Source organism: Myotis davidii, unplaced genomic scaffold, assembly GCF_000327345.1.
Source record: "Myotis davidii unplaced genomic scaffold, ASM32734v1 scaffold204, whole genome shotgun sequence".
NCBI classification, from domain to species: Eukaryota; Metazoa; Chordata; class Mammalia; order Chiroptera; family Vespertilionidae; genus Myotis; species Myotis davidii.
Genome location: NW_006299715.1, coordinates 149,136 through 165,547, shown reverse-complemented (window position 1 = coordinate 165,547; position 16,412 = coordinate 149,136). Strand labels below are relative to the sequence as shown.

The window sequence follows — 16,412 nt, the reverse complement described above, 5'->3', positions numbered from 1 at the left end:
CCTCTCCCAGCTGTCACCTGCTCAGCGAGGCCCCAGGCCACCCCATGGAACAGCCTCCCTGACCACATGCCTTTCTGTTGATCGTGACTGCTGGCCTTCCCCTTCCCAAGGGCTAAGATCCTCTTCTGTCTTATTCCCGGCAAGAGGCTCTGTTTTGTTCCCTGATACACCCAACCACGAGAACAATTCCTGGCCCATGCTATGCACTCAGAGGGGGGAAATGTATTGTTGCATTAATTGTGATTAAGATTTCCAGCCCAGATACGGTTTGATTCCACATCAGGGCACATGCCTGGGGTTGTGGGCTCGATCCCCTGTAGGGGACATGCAGGAGGCAGCCAATCAATGATTCTCTCTCACTGATGTTTCTATCTCTCTCTCCCTCTCCCTTTCTCTCTCTGAAATCAGTAAGAAACATAGTTTAAAAAATAAAATAATAGAATGAGGATGGTGGCTGCAACATGACAGAAAGGTGAGAGGAAATCAACGGAAGTGAACAGACTCCTGCTGACGGTGCTAGACATTCCCAGGGGGAGATGGTGCAGCTGGACCCAGTGGCTAGCCCATTGCAGGCCGACCCCTCCTCTCCTCTCCCTGCCCCAGCTTGATTCCCTTCCTTTCCTTGGACCTTCTGGAGGCAGAAAGTGTGGGACCTGGAGGTGGAGAAAAGGATATTGTCTCGGGGCTCATGCTCTGGAAGCCCCCCTGCATATACGCACAAGGCCACTCCCCGGGTCCCTGCAGACCACAGGGAAGACCCACTGTCCATTCACGCCTGGGTTTTCCCTGGCTGTGCACCAACCAAGCACAAACCAAACTTTTGTTTTGAGAGTGGTCTTAAAAATACGTATATTGCTTTTTTTCATGTCGTTTTCTATCAGGCTTCCAGAATCTTCCAGGCATGACCATCTATAAATTAAATTCCACTATGAGCCCATCAATGGGCCCATTAACTGGGTGATTCACTGTGGGTATTGTGTTTGCTCATTATGTGCACTGATGGTCTCTTAGAAGCTCCGCTCCCCTGAGAGTCAAGACAGAGAAAAGGAAGCAGACAGCATTTGAAAAGATCAAATGTGAGGCTTCTATTTTTTTGGGGGGAGGAGGGGGGAGGCAAGGGGGTTTTCTTTGTTTTCTTTTGCTGAGTGAAATTTTAAACAAAAAAAAACAAGACAAAGAGGAAAGCATGGTGGTGGAGGGTAACTGGACGTTTGGGGGCCATCACTTTGTAGTGTATATAGATGTCAAATTAGAATGTTGTCTACCTGAAACAAGTAATAAAGAAGAAATATAAAGAGAGGAAAGAAGCTTTATGGGGTTTCTTGAAACCTAAAGGACTCAGGATTACTCTCTTGCTTCTTAAATTAGATTATCTTTTTCTTTCTCTCCTCAAGAAGATTGAAAAGAAACAGGAGAATTTATTTAGACGGCGCATAAAAAAGCTGAATTCGAAGACTGGCTCTGGCAAAGCCAAGGCCGAGTGGCAGGACCTCGAGCCCCACACGCGGAGCCAGAGCTCATGGGGCCAGTCCTCCCACTTCCCTGGGCTGCGCGGTTTTCTCACCTATAAAATGAACAGGTTCTGGCAGGTGACACCTACCTTTCCATCAAGCCCCGAGCTCTGAGGATCTTTAAAGCTCCAACTCTGGCAAAAGAAGGAGCTAAATCCAGACACCACCCTCCACTCAGCATCTGCATCCCGTGGGCAGAGCCTGTCTATTCTGGCGTGTTCTGGATCCATTTTTTGCCTTCATAAACCAGAATGAGTCATCCCCCCAGAGGTTCCTGACTCGTCTTCTCCTGCACAAACCTTTCCTCGGCTGCCCTTCCATTGAGGGGAGAGACAGGAACCCAGAGTTGGTGGGACATATGCGCACCATGGGTGACTGTGCAGGTGGCAACCCCTGGGTCCATTTATAGAGGAGCTGGGCCTCTCTCTGAGTCTGGAAAAGCTGGAGGAGGCACCTGAGAGACCTCAGGGAGAGGGGGTCAGTGAGGGGCTACCTCCCAGCCAAGTGTAGATCCAACAGGCAGCCATCAGAGCTATGCCCACAGGAACATCAGGTTCGGGCCAGGTGGACGGACCTGAAACTGGGCAGCCATTCAAATCAGGAGTAAACAAAGACAGGACACTGAGGAAAGAAGATGTGACAAGATGCCTGCCCGGCGTGGCTCAGTGATTGAGTATCAACCTATGAACCAAGAGGTTACAGTTCCATTCCCAGTCAGGGCACATGCCCAAGTTTGCAGGCTCGATCCCCAGTAAGGAGCATGCAGGAGGCAGCCGGTCAATGATTCTCTCTCACCATTGATGTTTCTCTCTCTCTCCCTCTCCCTTCATCTCTGAAATCAATAAAAATATATTTTAAAAAAGAAGAAGAAGAAGGAGCTGTGACAGAGGGTATGAACCCCCTACTTAGTGGCTTGGTTCCCTCTCACGTGGCTGCCAGCTTCTTAGGGCTGGGACCTTCTCTGTCTTTTCCTCCTGTGTCTCTAGTCCTAATACAATATCCAGCACATGGCAGCTACTTACTCGCTATTTGATTTGAGGCTGGCACCAGGATCTGCCTCCCAATTTCTACTCAGGTCAGTAAGCGACTCGAGTCAAAGGGCTTTGTTCCCATGACCAGAGACAGCCTTTCAGGGGTTTTGAAGTTGATTCAGAAGGAAAGGGGTCCAGGATGGGACTGGGAGCTTAGGAAACAGGCTGTCACCCAAAACCCCTGGACACCACAGCCTCACCAAGGTGACACATAGAGTTAACCATCACAATGGTGTGAATGGGTGAGGGGTGGTAATGAAAACATCTCATTGTGGCCCACTCAGTACTGAGTTCCTCGAGAAAGAGTCACCAGCTCAAACCTTCAGGGACCGGTTAGCTAATGTAAAAATGTAAGACAGTAGAGAGTGAATGGTTGGGCTTTATGAGCTTGAGAGGAAAAATCATATGTGAATATATTCAAATTCAAACTTTAAAAAAAAAATCTGTGAGGCAAGAAGGCCGTGTATGTCCTTCCATTTTTCTGGGTTCTGCAGGGCAAGCACATAAAAGGTGTCCGGTATCCAGGCTATAACGCGTCAAATCCCCAAGAAATTGAGCTTTGCTCAGGTGTTCAGGGAGAGTGCTAAGCATTTCCTGTGTTTAAAAAAAAAGCTGTGTACAGGAATATAACCACCCATACCGCTTAGGGACCAAATGAAATGAACAAAATAGGTGTCAATCACTTGGAGAAGTTGTTTGTGACAAATGATGTGGTGACTATTTTAAGGGAGTTAGAGGTGCAGCATTCAGCTGGAGAAATGATTATAATGGCCTCTCCCGGGCAAGAGTTGGAGAACCAGTTTATTCTGGTATTTGCTGGAGTCTTCCCAAATTAGCTGGAAAACTTTCAAAAATTGGCCTGACATTTTCAGGAGTCATAGAAGTTTAAAAAGTAGGCTGCAAAAAGATTCTAGCTGATTTGGTTTGTAAATTTGCAAAAAAAAAAAAATACCCTCTGGATGTTACAAAAGGGTCATCTCCACTCATACTTCCACAGTGAGTGTGTGACAATATGTGTGACCCCCAATTATCTCGTCTCCTGGTGCTCATGTGCCCCCCTGTGTAATCTCCTCCCCTAGTTGTAAGCAAGCCTGAGGCTGCTTCTAAACAACAGGATATGGCAAAATTGATGGGATGTCACTTCCATCATTGCATTCCATAAGACTGTAACTTTCCCCTTGTCTCCTTGGTGTGCACATTTTGATGAAGCAAGTGACCATGTTAAGGAGGCCCATGTGACAAGGAACACAGGGCAGCCTCCAGCCAACAGACAGCAAAGAACTGAAGCTCTCAGTTCAACAAGCCCCAAGAATATGAATCCCATCAACAAGCAAGTGTCCTTAGAATCAGTCCTTCCCCTCGTGAGCTTTCAGATGTGACCCCAACCTTGACCGACACCTTGATTACAGCCTCAACAGAAATCCTAAAATAGAGGACCCAGAGCCAGGCTGGAAAAAATACAGACAGAACTAATACTGAGCAATGCTCACAGGAGCGAAGAGGGAGGGACAGAATGAGAGACATGCAGGGATCTATTGTTAGGGTCTGGCAGTAATGTGGGGGCAAGATGCCCAGGTTACTGGTTTGAAAACTAAGTGGGCAATGGAGCCACTCACTGGTGAAAGGGCCTGGTTCCACTGGAGGGTAACCAATTAGAAAGGCCCAGAAGGTAGTTGGATGCTTATGTCTAGAACTTAGAGGAGAAATCAGAGTGTAGCTATAGATTTATGAATCAAATTCTATCTGGGTTTAAAAAAATGAAATAATACAATGATTCAATATTTTGAAATCATGAAATAATTAAAAAGTGAAATGAGAAATAATGAAATGACACCATCATCTTTCTAGATGATCAGTTTACAATGACGAACTGTATCACAAGAACTCACTCAGTTTTCTCTTCATCCCATTGCAGTCCACAATCTACACACAAATCCTGGATGGAGAGTCTTAGGCTATAACTAGGCAGTTCCTGGGGCCCTTTATTAAGATGAATAGTCACGCATATCCGCTGAGGGCCCACTGTGGGCCAGGCACTGACCCAGGCCCTGGGGAGGCCACACCCTGCAAATCTCGGCCCTCATCGAGATGACAGGTCAGAAGGCTTCTCAGACATGATTATAGCTACAAGTTGAACAAAAGTGAAATTTCAATTCAGAGGAGGGCTGGGTGGAGCTGGTCTCCCACTCGGGAAAGGTTTCTCTGAGGATGTGACACTTGGCCAAGCTCAGAGCATGAATCAGAGGGAAGGAAAAGAGGACAATAGGTATTTGAGAAAGAGAAAATAGTGCCTGAAGGAGCCTGGGGGAGGAAGTAGAGATAGTCCAAGGTCCAAAAGGAGGCACGTTTGGCCCAAGTGGAGAAAGTCGGTAGGACAATGAGTCAGAGGCACTGAGCAGGTCGAGGGGCCCTGGGGAGGACAGTATCATCAGTAAAATGCTCATGAAACACCCGTAAAAGAACAGGAAATATATTCTGCTTGGCTCATTAAATAAGGTGCATATAGTGATGGTCTGTGATAATGCATGCCTTAATGAACTTCAACAAATCAATTGGACTTAAAATAATTTAATCTCTTCATAGAAAATGCCACAGCAAAGTATCTACATTATATAGGAGTTTAATAAATATTGTTTGAATCCAAGTTGATATTGTTAAATAGTCTGCCTTCCTACACCGATGATGTTTGCTAGCCTGGGGTCAAATTCAGCTAACATAGGAAAGCATCTAGAACATTCCTTGGCCCACAGGCACTGTCCTTGTTTGACCATGTGGTGAAGGTAAGATGCTCTTCATTTTACAGAGCAACATCACGGCGACTCATAGAAGTTAGGGAGGGTCTCAACAGTGACCCTGCTAATGTGGGGAGCAGGCCACATCCTCGTCTTGACTAGAGCACCTCTTCTATCCCATGCTGCTGCCCCTTGAAAAATAAAGCTCATACATTTAAAAAATAATAATAATTTAAATTAATTGAAATCCTTAAAACATGGATTTTTTTTTAATCCTAATGGAAATGCAAAGACAAATTTGGAAATATGTATGAGATGTTAAATACTGAAATCTGACTGGGTAGTTGTTTCTGTGAATGAAAGCACTTAATTTGTTTATCCCAGCTTCTTACAATTTCCTGACTATGACCTATTTTCTTTCATCCCAGGAGCAATAGAAGGCCAATGACAGAAGGATCCAGTGATCTGAACTTCGCTCTGCGGAAAAATAGGTGAATATTTTCTTGTTAATTAATAGAGGAGTGAAGAATTTGATTCTGTGGCAATGAAGCTGACCATCTCTATCTCTATTTCTCTCTCTCTCTCTCTCTCTCTCTCACACACACACACACAGAGAGCGAGAGAGAGAGAGAGAGAGAGTCAATGTGATAGGACAGCATTGCTGGCAGTGACCTTTGAGGTGACATGAAGGGAAAGGAACTTGTGTGTGATGCAGGTGTAGGCTGAGAAGACCCCCAGGGCCCATAGCATTTCTGAACAGGGCTATTTCCATCACCCACCCGGGGTTCCAAACAGCCCAAGAGATGCCACTGAAAAGGAACCTTCTATTCCCCAGCTGATGAATGATTTAGATGATGGCTCGTGGGTGGGTCAGGCCAAGGTCCACTGCCAGGTCTCACGAGCAAGGAGACTAGAGAGAGCCACCTGCCTCTGGTTTCTGTTACTAAGCAATTCTGACATCAAGACTTCACAGGCTACTGAGAATACAGAGATGAAAGAAAGTCCTGGCTTTAGGGGGCTCACAGCCAAGTTACAGCTCAGAATGGGGACAAACGTGATGAAACCACTAACAGGAGGCAGATCCTGAAGTCAGGCCCAGCTCTGCTGTAGACCAGCGTGTGGGCAACACCCAATGCTCAGAGGGGGTGCGGTCTCCCTGTGCCTGGACAGAACTCCCTCACCATGGCCTGCAGGAGCAGTCTCCATGCCCAGAGGTGCCCGGGGGTCTCCATGTGCTAGACCACTCCTTGAATCCTACTCTACTTCAACTCAGATCAATCGCCAGACACGCGTTCAGTTCCTACCATGTGCCGGGCACAAGGAGCCTTCTCAGAGCCCTAAGATTTACTAAGAGAAGTCGCTCTCCTAGGCAGAGAGGGTGAACGTCTGCAAGGCGGAACACGTGAAATATTTTCAGACCACATTAAGCCAAAGAGAATTTGTGGCTGTTCTCAGACTTCTTCAATGTTTACATTAAATCCATTTAAATAATGCATTTTACGTCCATTTTTCTTATTTCTTGACAATAGTGAGCGATGGTAGATGGAAGGGGTAGAAGCCTTCCTTCAGATGGAGATGGTTGTGGCAATTACAGACATCAAAGTAATATTTACACTCACATTTGAGAGGAAAAAGAGAGAGCGGCTTTTTTTTCCCTGAAGCAAATTATTTCGGGATGTGTCACAGCACACTCAAGATATATTAAAAAGAGCAGCAGACGATGTTTCTGCAACCTGTTCCAAACCATTTATAAACTCAAGCTAGAAAAAAATCCCCCACATCCATACAAATCTCTCTACCATGGCATATTTTATAATGAAAGTATCGTATGAATATAAATTAGTTTTGAGCTAGATAAATCAAATCAAAATGTCTGAAAACTATATATTTGGGTCTATGGTCTTACTTGAATAACTTTGAGCCAATGTTCTCGTTCTCCATACGAATTATAATTATCAGCATGTGATGGTGGTGAAGGTCGGGGCAGGGGGCAGTCCTTAGGAGCTGGACTGAAGTGCCAGGCAACCCGCACCCTGGCTGGGCGACCTCGCCCACATGAGCCGGTTTCCATCACAGCAGCGTGTGTATTTTAGAGAAGGAATTTGAAAAATAATAAGCAAGCCCAGCCAGCGTGGCTCAGTGGTTGAACTTCAACTTATGAACCAGGAGGACATAGTTCGATTCCTGGTAAGGACACATGCCCAGGTTGTGGGCTCAATCCCCTGTGTAGGACGTGTGGGAGGCAGAAGATCACTGATTCTCTCTCATCATTGATGTCTCTCTCTCTCTCTCTCTCTCTTTCTCTCTCTCTCTCTCTCCCCACCCTCCTCTCTGAAATCAATAAAAAAAAAAATTTAAAAAAAAGTTGAATGAAGGCCTAATGTGCACCAGGCACCATGAAAGGAATGTTGATGTTTAATCCGCATGACAGTGCTCTGGAGTAGGTTTAAAACTATGAGATTTAGATAAGAAATGGATAATTATACACTCCTTTTAACTAAACCGAGTATGTCCTTAGAGCAAGAAGTGCTGTAGGGGCTCCAGGGAGGGAGGGCCCAGGGCCCAGCAGGGCAGGATCCTGAGGACATGGGAGGGGCCTCCCCCAGCCAAGGGGGCCGGGGGTGTGAGCTTTTTATAGTTCTGGATGCTACCAGACACTTTCAGCATTTTCCCCAGGACCCCTTCAGAGGGTTGTATGCACCAAAGTTTTTTTAATCCTCATGGGAGGATGTGTTTTCATTGGTTTTAGAGAGAGGAAGGGAGAGAGAGAGAGAGAGAGAGAGAGAGAGAGAGAGAGAAACATCAAGATGAGAGAGAAATATCTATCCGATTGCTTCCTGTATACCCCCTGACCAGGGATAAAACCCACAACCTAGATGTGTGTCCTTACCAGGAATCGAACCTCCAACCTTTTGGTGAATGGGACAACACTCCAACCAACTGAGCCACCTGGCCAGGGCCAAATATTTATTGAATTAAATAGAATTTTAAAAAGGAGATTGTTGAAACAAGGAAGGCTTCTTCTTACAAAGCATGAACCCCGTTTTCACTTATGAAAAAGGAGCCTTGACCTGACTCTACCTCCATGTGAATTTCAGCTGCCTCAAAGGAGTACAGCAAGCATGTCAAACTCATGGCTTTGTTTATTTGGCCCATGTTAGCCTTTGAGTTTGACATGCTTGGAGTACAGGCTTAGGAGACACTCTCCAATCTTGCGTCTGTCAGAAAAACCAGAGAACCGATTCCAGAGGTGTCTACATGGGATGTGGAGAGGGTTCCGGCTGTGTGTGGACTGCAGGCCATGTTGGGATAGGACAGGCGTGGGCTGGACCTAGGCGGTCTTACTCTTGAGATGCCCCTCTTATCAACGCTTCTCTGGACATGTGTACATTCATTCACTCACTCATTCATGCTCATCCACCATGTTTTTGTGTACGGGCCATTATCCAGGCACTGTATTAGGCACCTGCTCTCCCTTTTAGGAGCGGGGGGGCCTGGGCAGGAAGTTTGAGAAATTGTGTTGTACTCTGTCCTGGTTAAGTGAGCATGGGTTCCATTGCCCAGATGCCAGATGGTCAGGGGAGGGCTTTGGTGGTCACACTCCCTGACACCATGGATACCTCACTGCTTCTTTCTGAAACTGTTCTACCCCAGCCTGCCCTCTTCAGGGCATCACAGCAGCTCCCACGCACCTTTCTGGGCCGCAGCTCTGGGCATCCCTATCCACCTCCTGGCGAATGTGCACACTGCCCGCAGCCGGCACAGCCCTCCGAGATTACCCCTTCCACCCTCTCCTCTCCGCACCACTTTTTCCCAGCTTGAGCTCCCACAGCTTCCTGCTGTAAACCCCACTCCCTCCTGGTGGGTGATGGAGAGGAAGGAGGGTGGACCCTGCCCTCAGACAGGCCGGGTGTGAAGGGACATCATGGAGAACTCCTCAGGGGTGCACCTGGGCCTCCACCTACCCTGCAAAGTAAAAGGTGTCCATATATAAAGACATGTTATATATTTCTTTTATTGATTTCAGAGAGGAAGGGAGAGGGAGAGATAGAAACATCTATGATGAGAGAGAATCAGTGATCGGCTACCTCCTGCCCGTGACCATAATAGAACTTGGGGCTCTTCAGTCCACAGGCCGACGCTCTATGCACTGAGCCAATGCAGCTAGGGCAAAGCAAAAGGTTTAATTCCTGGTCCCAGTGGGTTCCAGCACACATGATGCCCTAAAATTCATATATTGATACTGCCCACCGGGAATTGCCAGGAGGGTTGGGTGAAGTGACTTACGGCACAGACACTCAAAGACAGAGAAGAAGGGAATGGACTTATATTGACACTGAGTTTAGCAACTCTCAAAAATGCCAACTGTCTTCCACACATTTGAGATTTTAATGTCAGGGCAGGACAGATGAATACTCTATCAGGTGATCAGTGAGCCGAGCCCATTCCCTTTGGAGGCCTCGAGAGGGAGGGAGTGGCTGGTGAAGTCACCCTGACCGTTTCCTGGGGGCGTTGCTGGGCCTGCATGGGGCCTGGGGAGACCCAGAGGGGCCCACACACAGCACACTCAGGTAGCGATGAGGAATTAGTCTCTGTGCCGGGAGCACGACCCTAGAGACAGGACAAATCCCATCTCTATGGAGCTGGGTCAACACACCTTCCAAACTCCGCTCCTGGATAAGCAAAACCCTGTGCCCGCCTCTTCCTCAGTGCCAGGTCCCCTGGGCAGCAAGGGAGGAGGGAGGACAGGGAGTTCCATTTAGTTCCCTTTAAAAACAGGAAATGGTTAAACATATTAAATCCTAAGAAATATTAAAATTTTTAAATAATTCAAAAATTAAAAATCTTTACTTGTAAGGAGCCCTAACTATTGAAAACCACCAACCCCTGAGGTCTGCTTTGTTATCTTACATCCCGTGGCCTGCCTGCCAACAGGTGGACGCCCGGGACACAGAGGAGGACCTGTCTCCCTCGGGCCCCCAGGGGCAGGCAGCAGGTGTGGGGGGAGCTTTAACTGCATCCAGCGTGGCCTGGCACATGGCTCCTTATGGACGCTGCTGAGGACAGAGCCAGGGTGCGCCCCTGCCATTCCCGGGCACGGCACAGGCAGCTGCTAACACGTGGGCCCCGCTTGAGCCCAGAGAAAATACATCCCATCCCCGTGAGGTTTGCTAGCAGCGTCTTTCATTCATCACCCCAGCCTGCCAGGCTGCAACGTGTGTGAACACAGGAGTCTTTTCAGAGAGCTTGTCAGCTGCCCTCCAGCCAGACAGAACTGGAGCCCAGGAGGCCTCCCCAGGTCGTCCTCCCCAGACCCAGGGCGGCACTTCAGCCCCTCCTCGCTCCCCTCTGCGGGCTCAGCGAATCACACCGCCTTCCTTGCCTTTGCTGCCTCTGCTAGTTCACTGAGCTTGCATGACGCACGAGAGCCCTGGGGTGCGGGTCCCGAAGGACTCCCCTGTGCGTGAGCGCTGTCGCTGTGGGACCGGCGGGCGGGTGGCAGGGTGGGTCAGATAAGCCGCTTCCAGGCGCCCTGACAATCGGAATCTCCCGGACGCAGAGCTTGTTGGTGGAAGTGGCTGCTTGCTCGAGACTTGTCAATAATAAGGGATTTAGAGTCGGACAAATCCCTCTCTGCCTGGTGCTCACTGCCCCACTTTGGGGAAGTCACTTCGTTCTCTGAGTGTCAGCTGCCTCTGCGTTGTGGGGAGGCCGCTGTGCCGTGGAGTCCAGCCCGGCCTCCCGTGGACCCGTGGCCCCTCGGAGCCCCTCCCTTTAGGGGCCAAAGGACCTCACTTCTGCCTCCAAGAGCCTAAAACTTAGAACAGCGAATGGGGCCACATTATCTCCAAAGTGTTTTGGAACATAATGGTCTTTGATTCCAAACACCAGGTGAGGTCAAGATCAGAAACAAGACAGGACCCTGATTTAAAGCCAAAGCTCCCTAGGAGCCTGGGAAGACAGGCCTGGCGTCCCAGACCCTGGTGCAGGCTCGCAAGCGGCTTGGCCAGGGCCGCATAAAGCTCTCTGCACGTGGGAAATACACCCCTTCTGTTTCTCAAGTCCAGGGAGCCTCTGAGGCCTTCATCAAAGGCCCGATGTCACGAAAGAGGCCGCGTGTTGAAAGTGTCAGAGAGCTCCCGGGCCCCAGATTAATGGTCGGCGCCTGGCTGGCTGGTGTCCTGTTAATTTCTGCAGAATCAGGCGACTTGGAAGGATGCCAAGAGCCAATAACCACCAGGGCTTGGAGCCCGCAGCTGCAGGGCTCCCGCGAAGCCTGACTGGCCACTGCCTACAGGCCAGGGTCCGGAGAGGGGCGGGGGCCAGGATTCCAGGCCTGGTGTCTAATCCCCCACTCTCCGGAGGACGGGGGCAGGTTAGGGGGCCCTCTGAACCCCGGCTTGCCTTGTCTGGGAACTTGGGACAGCAGCAGCTACCCCGCAGGGCCATTTTGAATTTAAAATGGTCAACAGAGGCAACAGCAAGAGCTGGAAGTGGGACTCAGACTGAGGTCTCCTGGTTACCAGCATCTCCAGGCCTCACTGCTCTGTGCCCAGTGTCCCCGCCGCCAACCAGGCCTCATAAATATTTACACCCGCGTGTGTTGCGATGCTCAGCTAATTGCTCCAGTGACGCACTCCGGGAGCCTCGGAGGAAAGGCGCGATGCCCGGGCCGACACCAGGGCCGGGTCGTTAGAGGCACAAACAGAGGCGCTCACAAAAGCAAAGTCCTCGGGAGCTTCCCATGGCCCCAGGGCGGCTCAGATCTTCGCTGACGTCAGGAAAAGGTGCTTCTATAGCACACTGTCCAGGGCCAGTGAGGCGGCCAGGCACAGAGCCCCTGGCAAAACAGCAAAGACCTATGCATATAACTTACCACAGAGGAATGCAAATGGCCCAAACCATTTAAAAGTTATTATAATAACAATAATAATTCAATCTCACTGGTCATCAAGGAAACCAGACAGGAACAAAATGCCAATCGGCAACGCTGTTTTAAAGGATGGATGTCAGGGTGGTGAGATGCCGGGAAAGTTCCCTTCTCACCTGTGGGCTGGAATAGGCACTGATGCAGCCCGTGAGGAAGGCCCTGGAGATCGATGTGAACAAGGGTGAGACGGCCCACATCACTGTCCCCTTCGTTGCACTGGATGAAGGGTCTCCATGGAAATATGCAGCCATGAGGTTACAAATGCAGGCATGGATGCACATTGCAACCTCGCTCACAATAGTGAAAACTAGCCAGGCCCTACCTGCCCCTCCAGAAATTACACAGCCCAGAAACATGTTTGTGAATAACAGTTAAAGATACACCACCCATTGTTAACATCAGGATCCTGCACAATCTCATATGCTATGCTCATACATCTGTGTACGTGAGTGTTTGCACACAGCCTCACCCGCACGGGCACCTGTGAACAGGAGGTTTGCCCAAACACTGCCTGTGCAGCTGGTTGTTTCCTGCCGCGTGCATTTTTCTATTTGCTATATTCTCTGTCCTGAGCTGTTCCTTTGGGTCTAAGACAATATAAATATTGAGAAATCGTTCCGTAGGTTGACCTGTGAAATGGCCCTAGATAAGCGCCCTCCCCCCACTTCAGGAAGGTCTGTGACCCATGCAGCCGACTGACACTGACCTGGCTTCTCTGTTCTGCCCTAGGTCATTGCCTCGAATCGGCAGCGCCGCAGGTGAGTCAGGGGCCCGTCCCCAAGCCGCGGGGAATGTCAGCAGGGCCTGTCAGACTCTTCCTTTCCTCCGGGTCTTTCTGTTCTTCAGTAAAACCATTGGCCTGTTTCAATGACGCGAGCACTTATGGCCTTTCCCTGTTCTCGCTCCCAGGGGCCAGCCTGGCCTGTGATGGCCACGGTGCTGGGACTAGGCTGAGCAGGTGGGGACCTGTCTCTCTGCCTGGCAGCTGTGTGTCCTGGGGTGGGGCACAGACCACTCCGGGCCTGGGTTCCTTCGCCTATAGAGTGGGTAGGAGGAGCCTAAGCCAGTATTGTGGCTACTCATGAGTGTTCACTCAACTGGACTTGGTGTGATGGGTTCTCCCCAAAATATGCATCAGGCGAATGGATCAGAAGCCACACTCTGCTTCTCTGTGAGTCTTCTCAGAGCCCCGCCCTTGGTACTTGGCGCTTATAGGCGCCCCTTCCAGTGTGACTAAGAGGCTGTACTGTTCCTGTTGGACCATCCTAATTTCAAGGAGCCTGGCCCAAGTGGCTCAGGTGGTTGAGCATCATCCTGTGCACCCAAAGGTTGCCGGTTCAGTTCCCAGTCAGGGCACACACCTGGGTAGCAGTGAGGAGAACAGGAAAAAGTAAACTAAAAATCACAAGTATGAATCTACATAAAAAATGAGCACCGAGCTCTAAGCCCTCCCAGAGAACATGTGATCAAGTTTCCCAGTCAGGTCCCAACAGAGGACCTTGTGTTCTCTCAAGGTCAATGCTCCCAAATTATACTTGAATTTTGGTCTCTAATGTACCCCATCTCACTATCTGCTCAGAGTCCCGGGGAGATTGTAGGAAATGTTAAAGGGGCAGTGTCTGGGCATGAAGTTGCTCATTTGATGTCGTGGCTGGTGAATTATAAACCCCAGGACCTGCATCCCTCCCTTTGACTTTGCTGTTCACCTGCATTAAGGGAGTCAGAAACTGGCAGGTGGGTATTTCATTCCATCAACAATGGAAAAAAAAACACAAATCTACACCCCAGAATGTCCCGTGAGATACAGCTCCCCAGGCCCGCCCACGTGCACTAGAGTGCATGCCCTGCCCAGAATTCTCAGCGACAAAGCACCCCACCCCTGCACGCTGGCAGACCACTGCAGGTGTCCGTTCAACTCTAACAGAACCCATACAACTGGGATGCACATGGCGATTGACATGAGCGACGGCTTGTCACAGGGGCATGTATTACATTCCCAGGTGCTTTTAAATTGTCTGTGATTTTCTTTGCCGGGGGATTAGTTAAAAATAATGGTGGGCCATCCATATGAGCGAATGCTGTGTAGCCATTAGAAGTGATGATACTGAAGCGGGTTCCCTGACACGTCTGTGATAGCAGGCAATTCTATGAGAGAGCAGGCAGGAAAACAGCATACACGCAGCATGACCATATGTATATGCATATACTATAACGTGTGTGTGTGTGTGTGTTTAGGATGATTGTCTTGGTATGAGGAATTATGGTGATTTTCATTCTTTTTTTACTTATTTGTATCGTAATTTTTCTACAGTAGTATATATGTTTAATATATTTTTATTGACTTCAGAGAAGAAGGGAGAGAGATAGAAACATCAATGATGAGAGAGAATCATTGATCAGCTGCCTCCTACCTCCCCTCTCCCCCCACCCCCCACTCCCACTTCCACACACAAACTTTATGAGGAATTATGGTGATTTTCATTCTTTTTTTACTTATTTGTATCGTAATTTTTCTACAGTAGTATATATGTTTAATATATTTTTATTGACTTCAGAGAAGAAGGGAGAGAGATAGAAACATCAATGATGAGAGAGAAACATTGATCAGCTGCCTCCTACCTCCCCTCTCCCCCCACCCCCCACTCCCACTCCCACACACAAACTCACACACACTGGGGATTGAGCCCACAACCCAGGCATGTACCCTGGCTGGGAATCGAACCCTGACTCCTAGTTCATAGGTCAATGCTCAACCACTCAGCCATGCTGGCTGGACAGTAGTAGGTATTTTTATATACTAAAAACTATCCAAAATTGAAGAGGATTCCAGGGCTGGAGAAGACAGGCATGTATTCAAACATGACACTGTCAATACCAATACCCCTGTGAGGCTGATAAACAGAGAACAGCGCCATGCGTCTCCGTAGAATAAACTGAGCTTTTCTCCTGCCGCTGAATAGAGAATGAAATGGGAGAAGAGAGCCCTACTTAGAAAGTGGGTCATTCTGTCCTCAGTCACCATCCGCAGTAAAAACCTGATCGTGTTGAGTCCACTAAACAGAGGAGGAACTTCATTTTGTCCAGAAACACTTGTTTTGTTTTGCTTTTAGTTTTCTAACAAAAGCAGTCTTGAAGGTTGTTTTTGTTGTTGTTGTTCCAATTTTAAAGGAAAAATGAGTGATTTTAGAACTAGAGGGAGAAAAGGCAGGTGTGGAATATGTGAGCAGCTGGTGCCGCCTGCTGGCCCTTTCTGGATCTTGCAACACTGGCATCAATTTAGCAGAGGCCTGGTGGACAAAAAGAAATTCAAAAGTTGACAGTTTAATTACTGGGGAAAGGTGTTTACCGATTTCTGGTAAGCCCAGGCAAAGATTTCAAATCATCTAAGATTGCTAAGCCCCTGGATTAAGAATTGTCTTTCAAATTCCATGTGTATCAGAATCACAACACTGAGACGTGCATGTTCTCAAACCACCCCATGGTTTATGCTTTGACGGGTTTATACCAAGACCAGGAATCTTGCATTTTAACAAGATAATTCCAATTCAGGTAGTTCTAGGGTGGTTTCTTAAGAATCACTGTTAGAAACAAAAAGAATCTTTCAAGATTGTCCCCACCAAGAAGCTGCCGTCAATTCTCTGGACAACAACTGTCTCAGAAAATCTCGTTTGAATGTCTGGGGATCTCCCAAGAAAGAGAATGACGAGCAGCTGCCTGGCCTCTCACCACTCCTGCATTCATCCACCTGCTCATTTAAGCAGTCGGTGGTTCTTCATCTAACAGATTCTAGGACCGTTTTGGGGACAGGCGCTCTTTAAAAAAATAAAGATAAAACGTCCCAAGGACTCAGCAAGTCTGAGGTTCTAAGGCCATGCTTTCCAGGTGAGGAGATTAAGAACTAGAGAAGGGAGCTGATTTCCAAGGGCCACCCAGTGAGAACATTAATACTGTTCTCCCAATCCACCAACAAACGTCGCTTTTTCTGCAACTTTGGACTCTTTGTGCTTGATATTTACAACGCACAATCTTCAGATAAGGAGACTGTGTTTCAGTGAATAAAACTGAAATGCCCAAAAGAGCTAAATGACTGAGCTGGTGGACGGATAGATGATAGATAGATAGATAGATAGATAGATAGATAGATAGATAGAGAAAGAAAGATTGATGATAGAGAGATAGATGATAGATAAATGAAAGATATAAATAT

The 16,412-nt window shown here is 48.3% G+C and overlaps 1 protein-coding gene across 1 annotated transcript in view; it reads left to right on the top strand.

Moving 5' to 3' along the window:
* The first annotated feature begins 461 nt into the window (after positions 1–461).
* Positions 462–16,412, top strand: part of CLNK (cytokine dependent hematopoietic cell linker) — a 108,095-nt gene continuing 92,144 nt past the window's right edge. The window contains exons 1-3 of the mRNA XM_015571820.1: positions 462–472; positions 5,703–5,765; positions 12,935–12,963. Of these exons, the coding sequence (XP_015427306.1) occupies positions 462–472; positions 5,703–5,765; positions 12,935–12,963 (103 nt within the window). The remainder of the gene's footprint in view (positions 473–5,702; positions 5,766–12,934; positions 12,964–16,412) is intronic.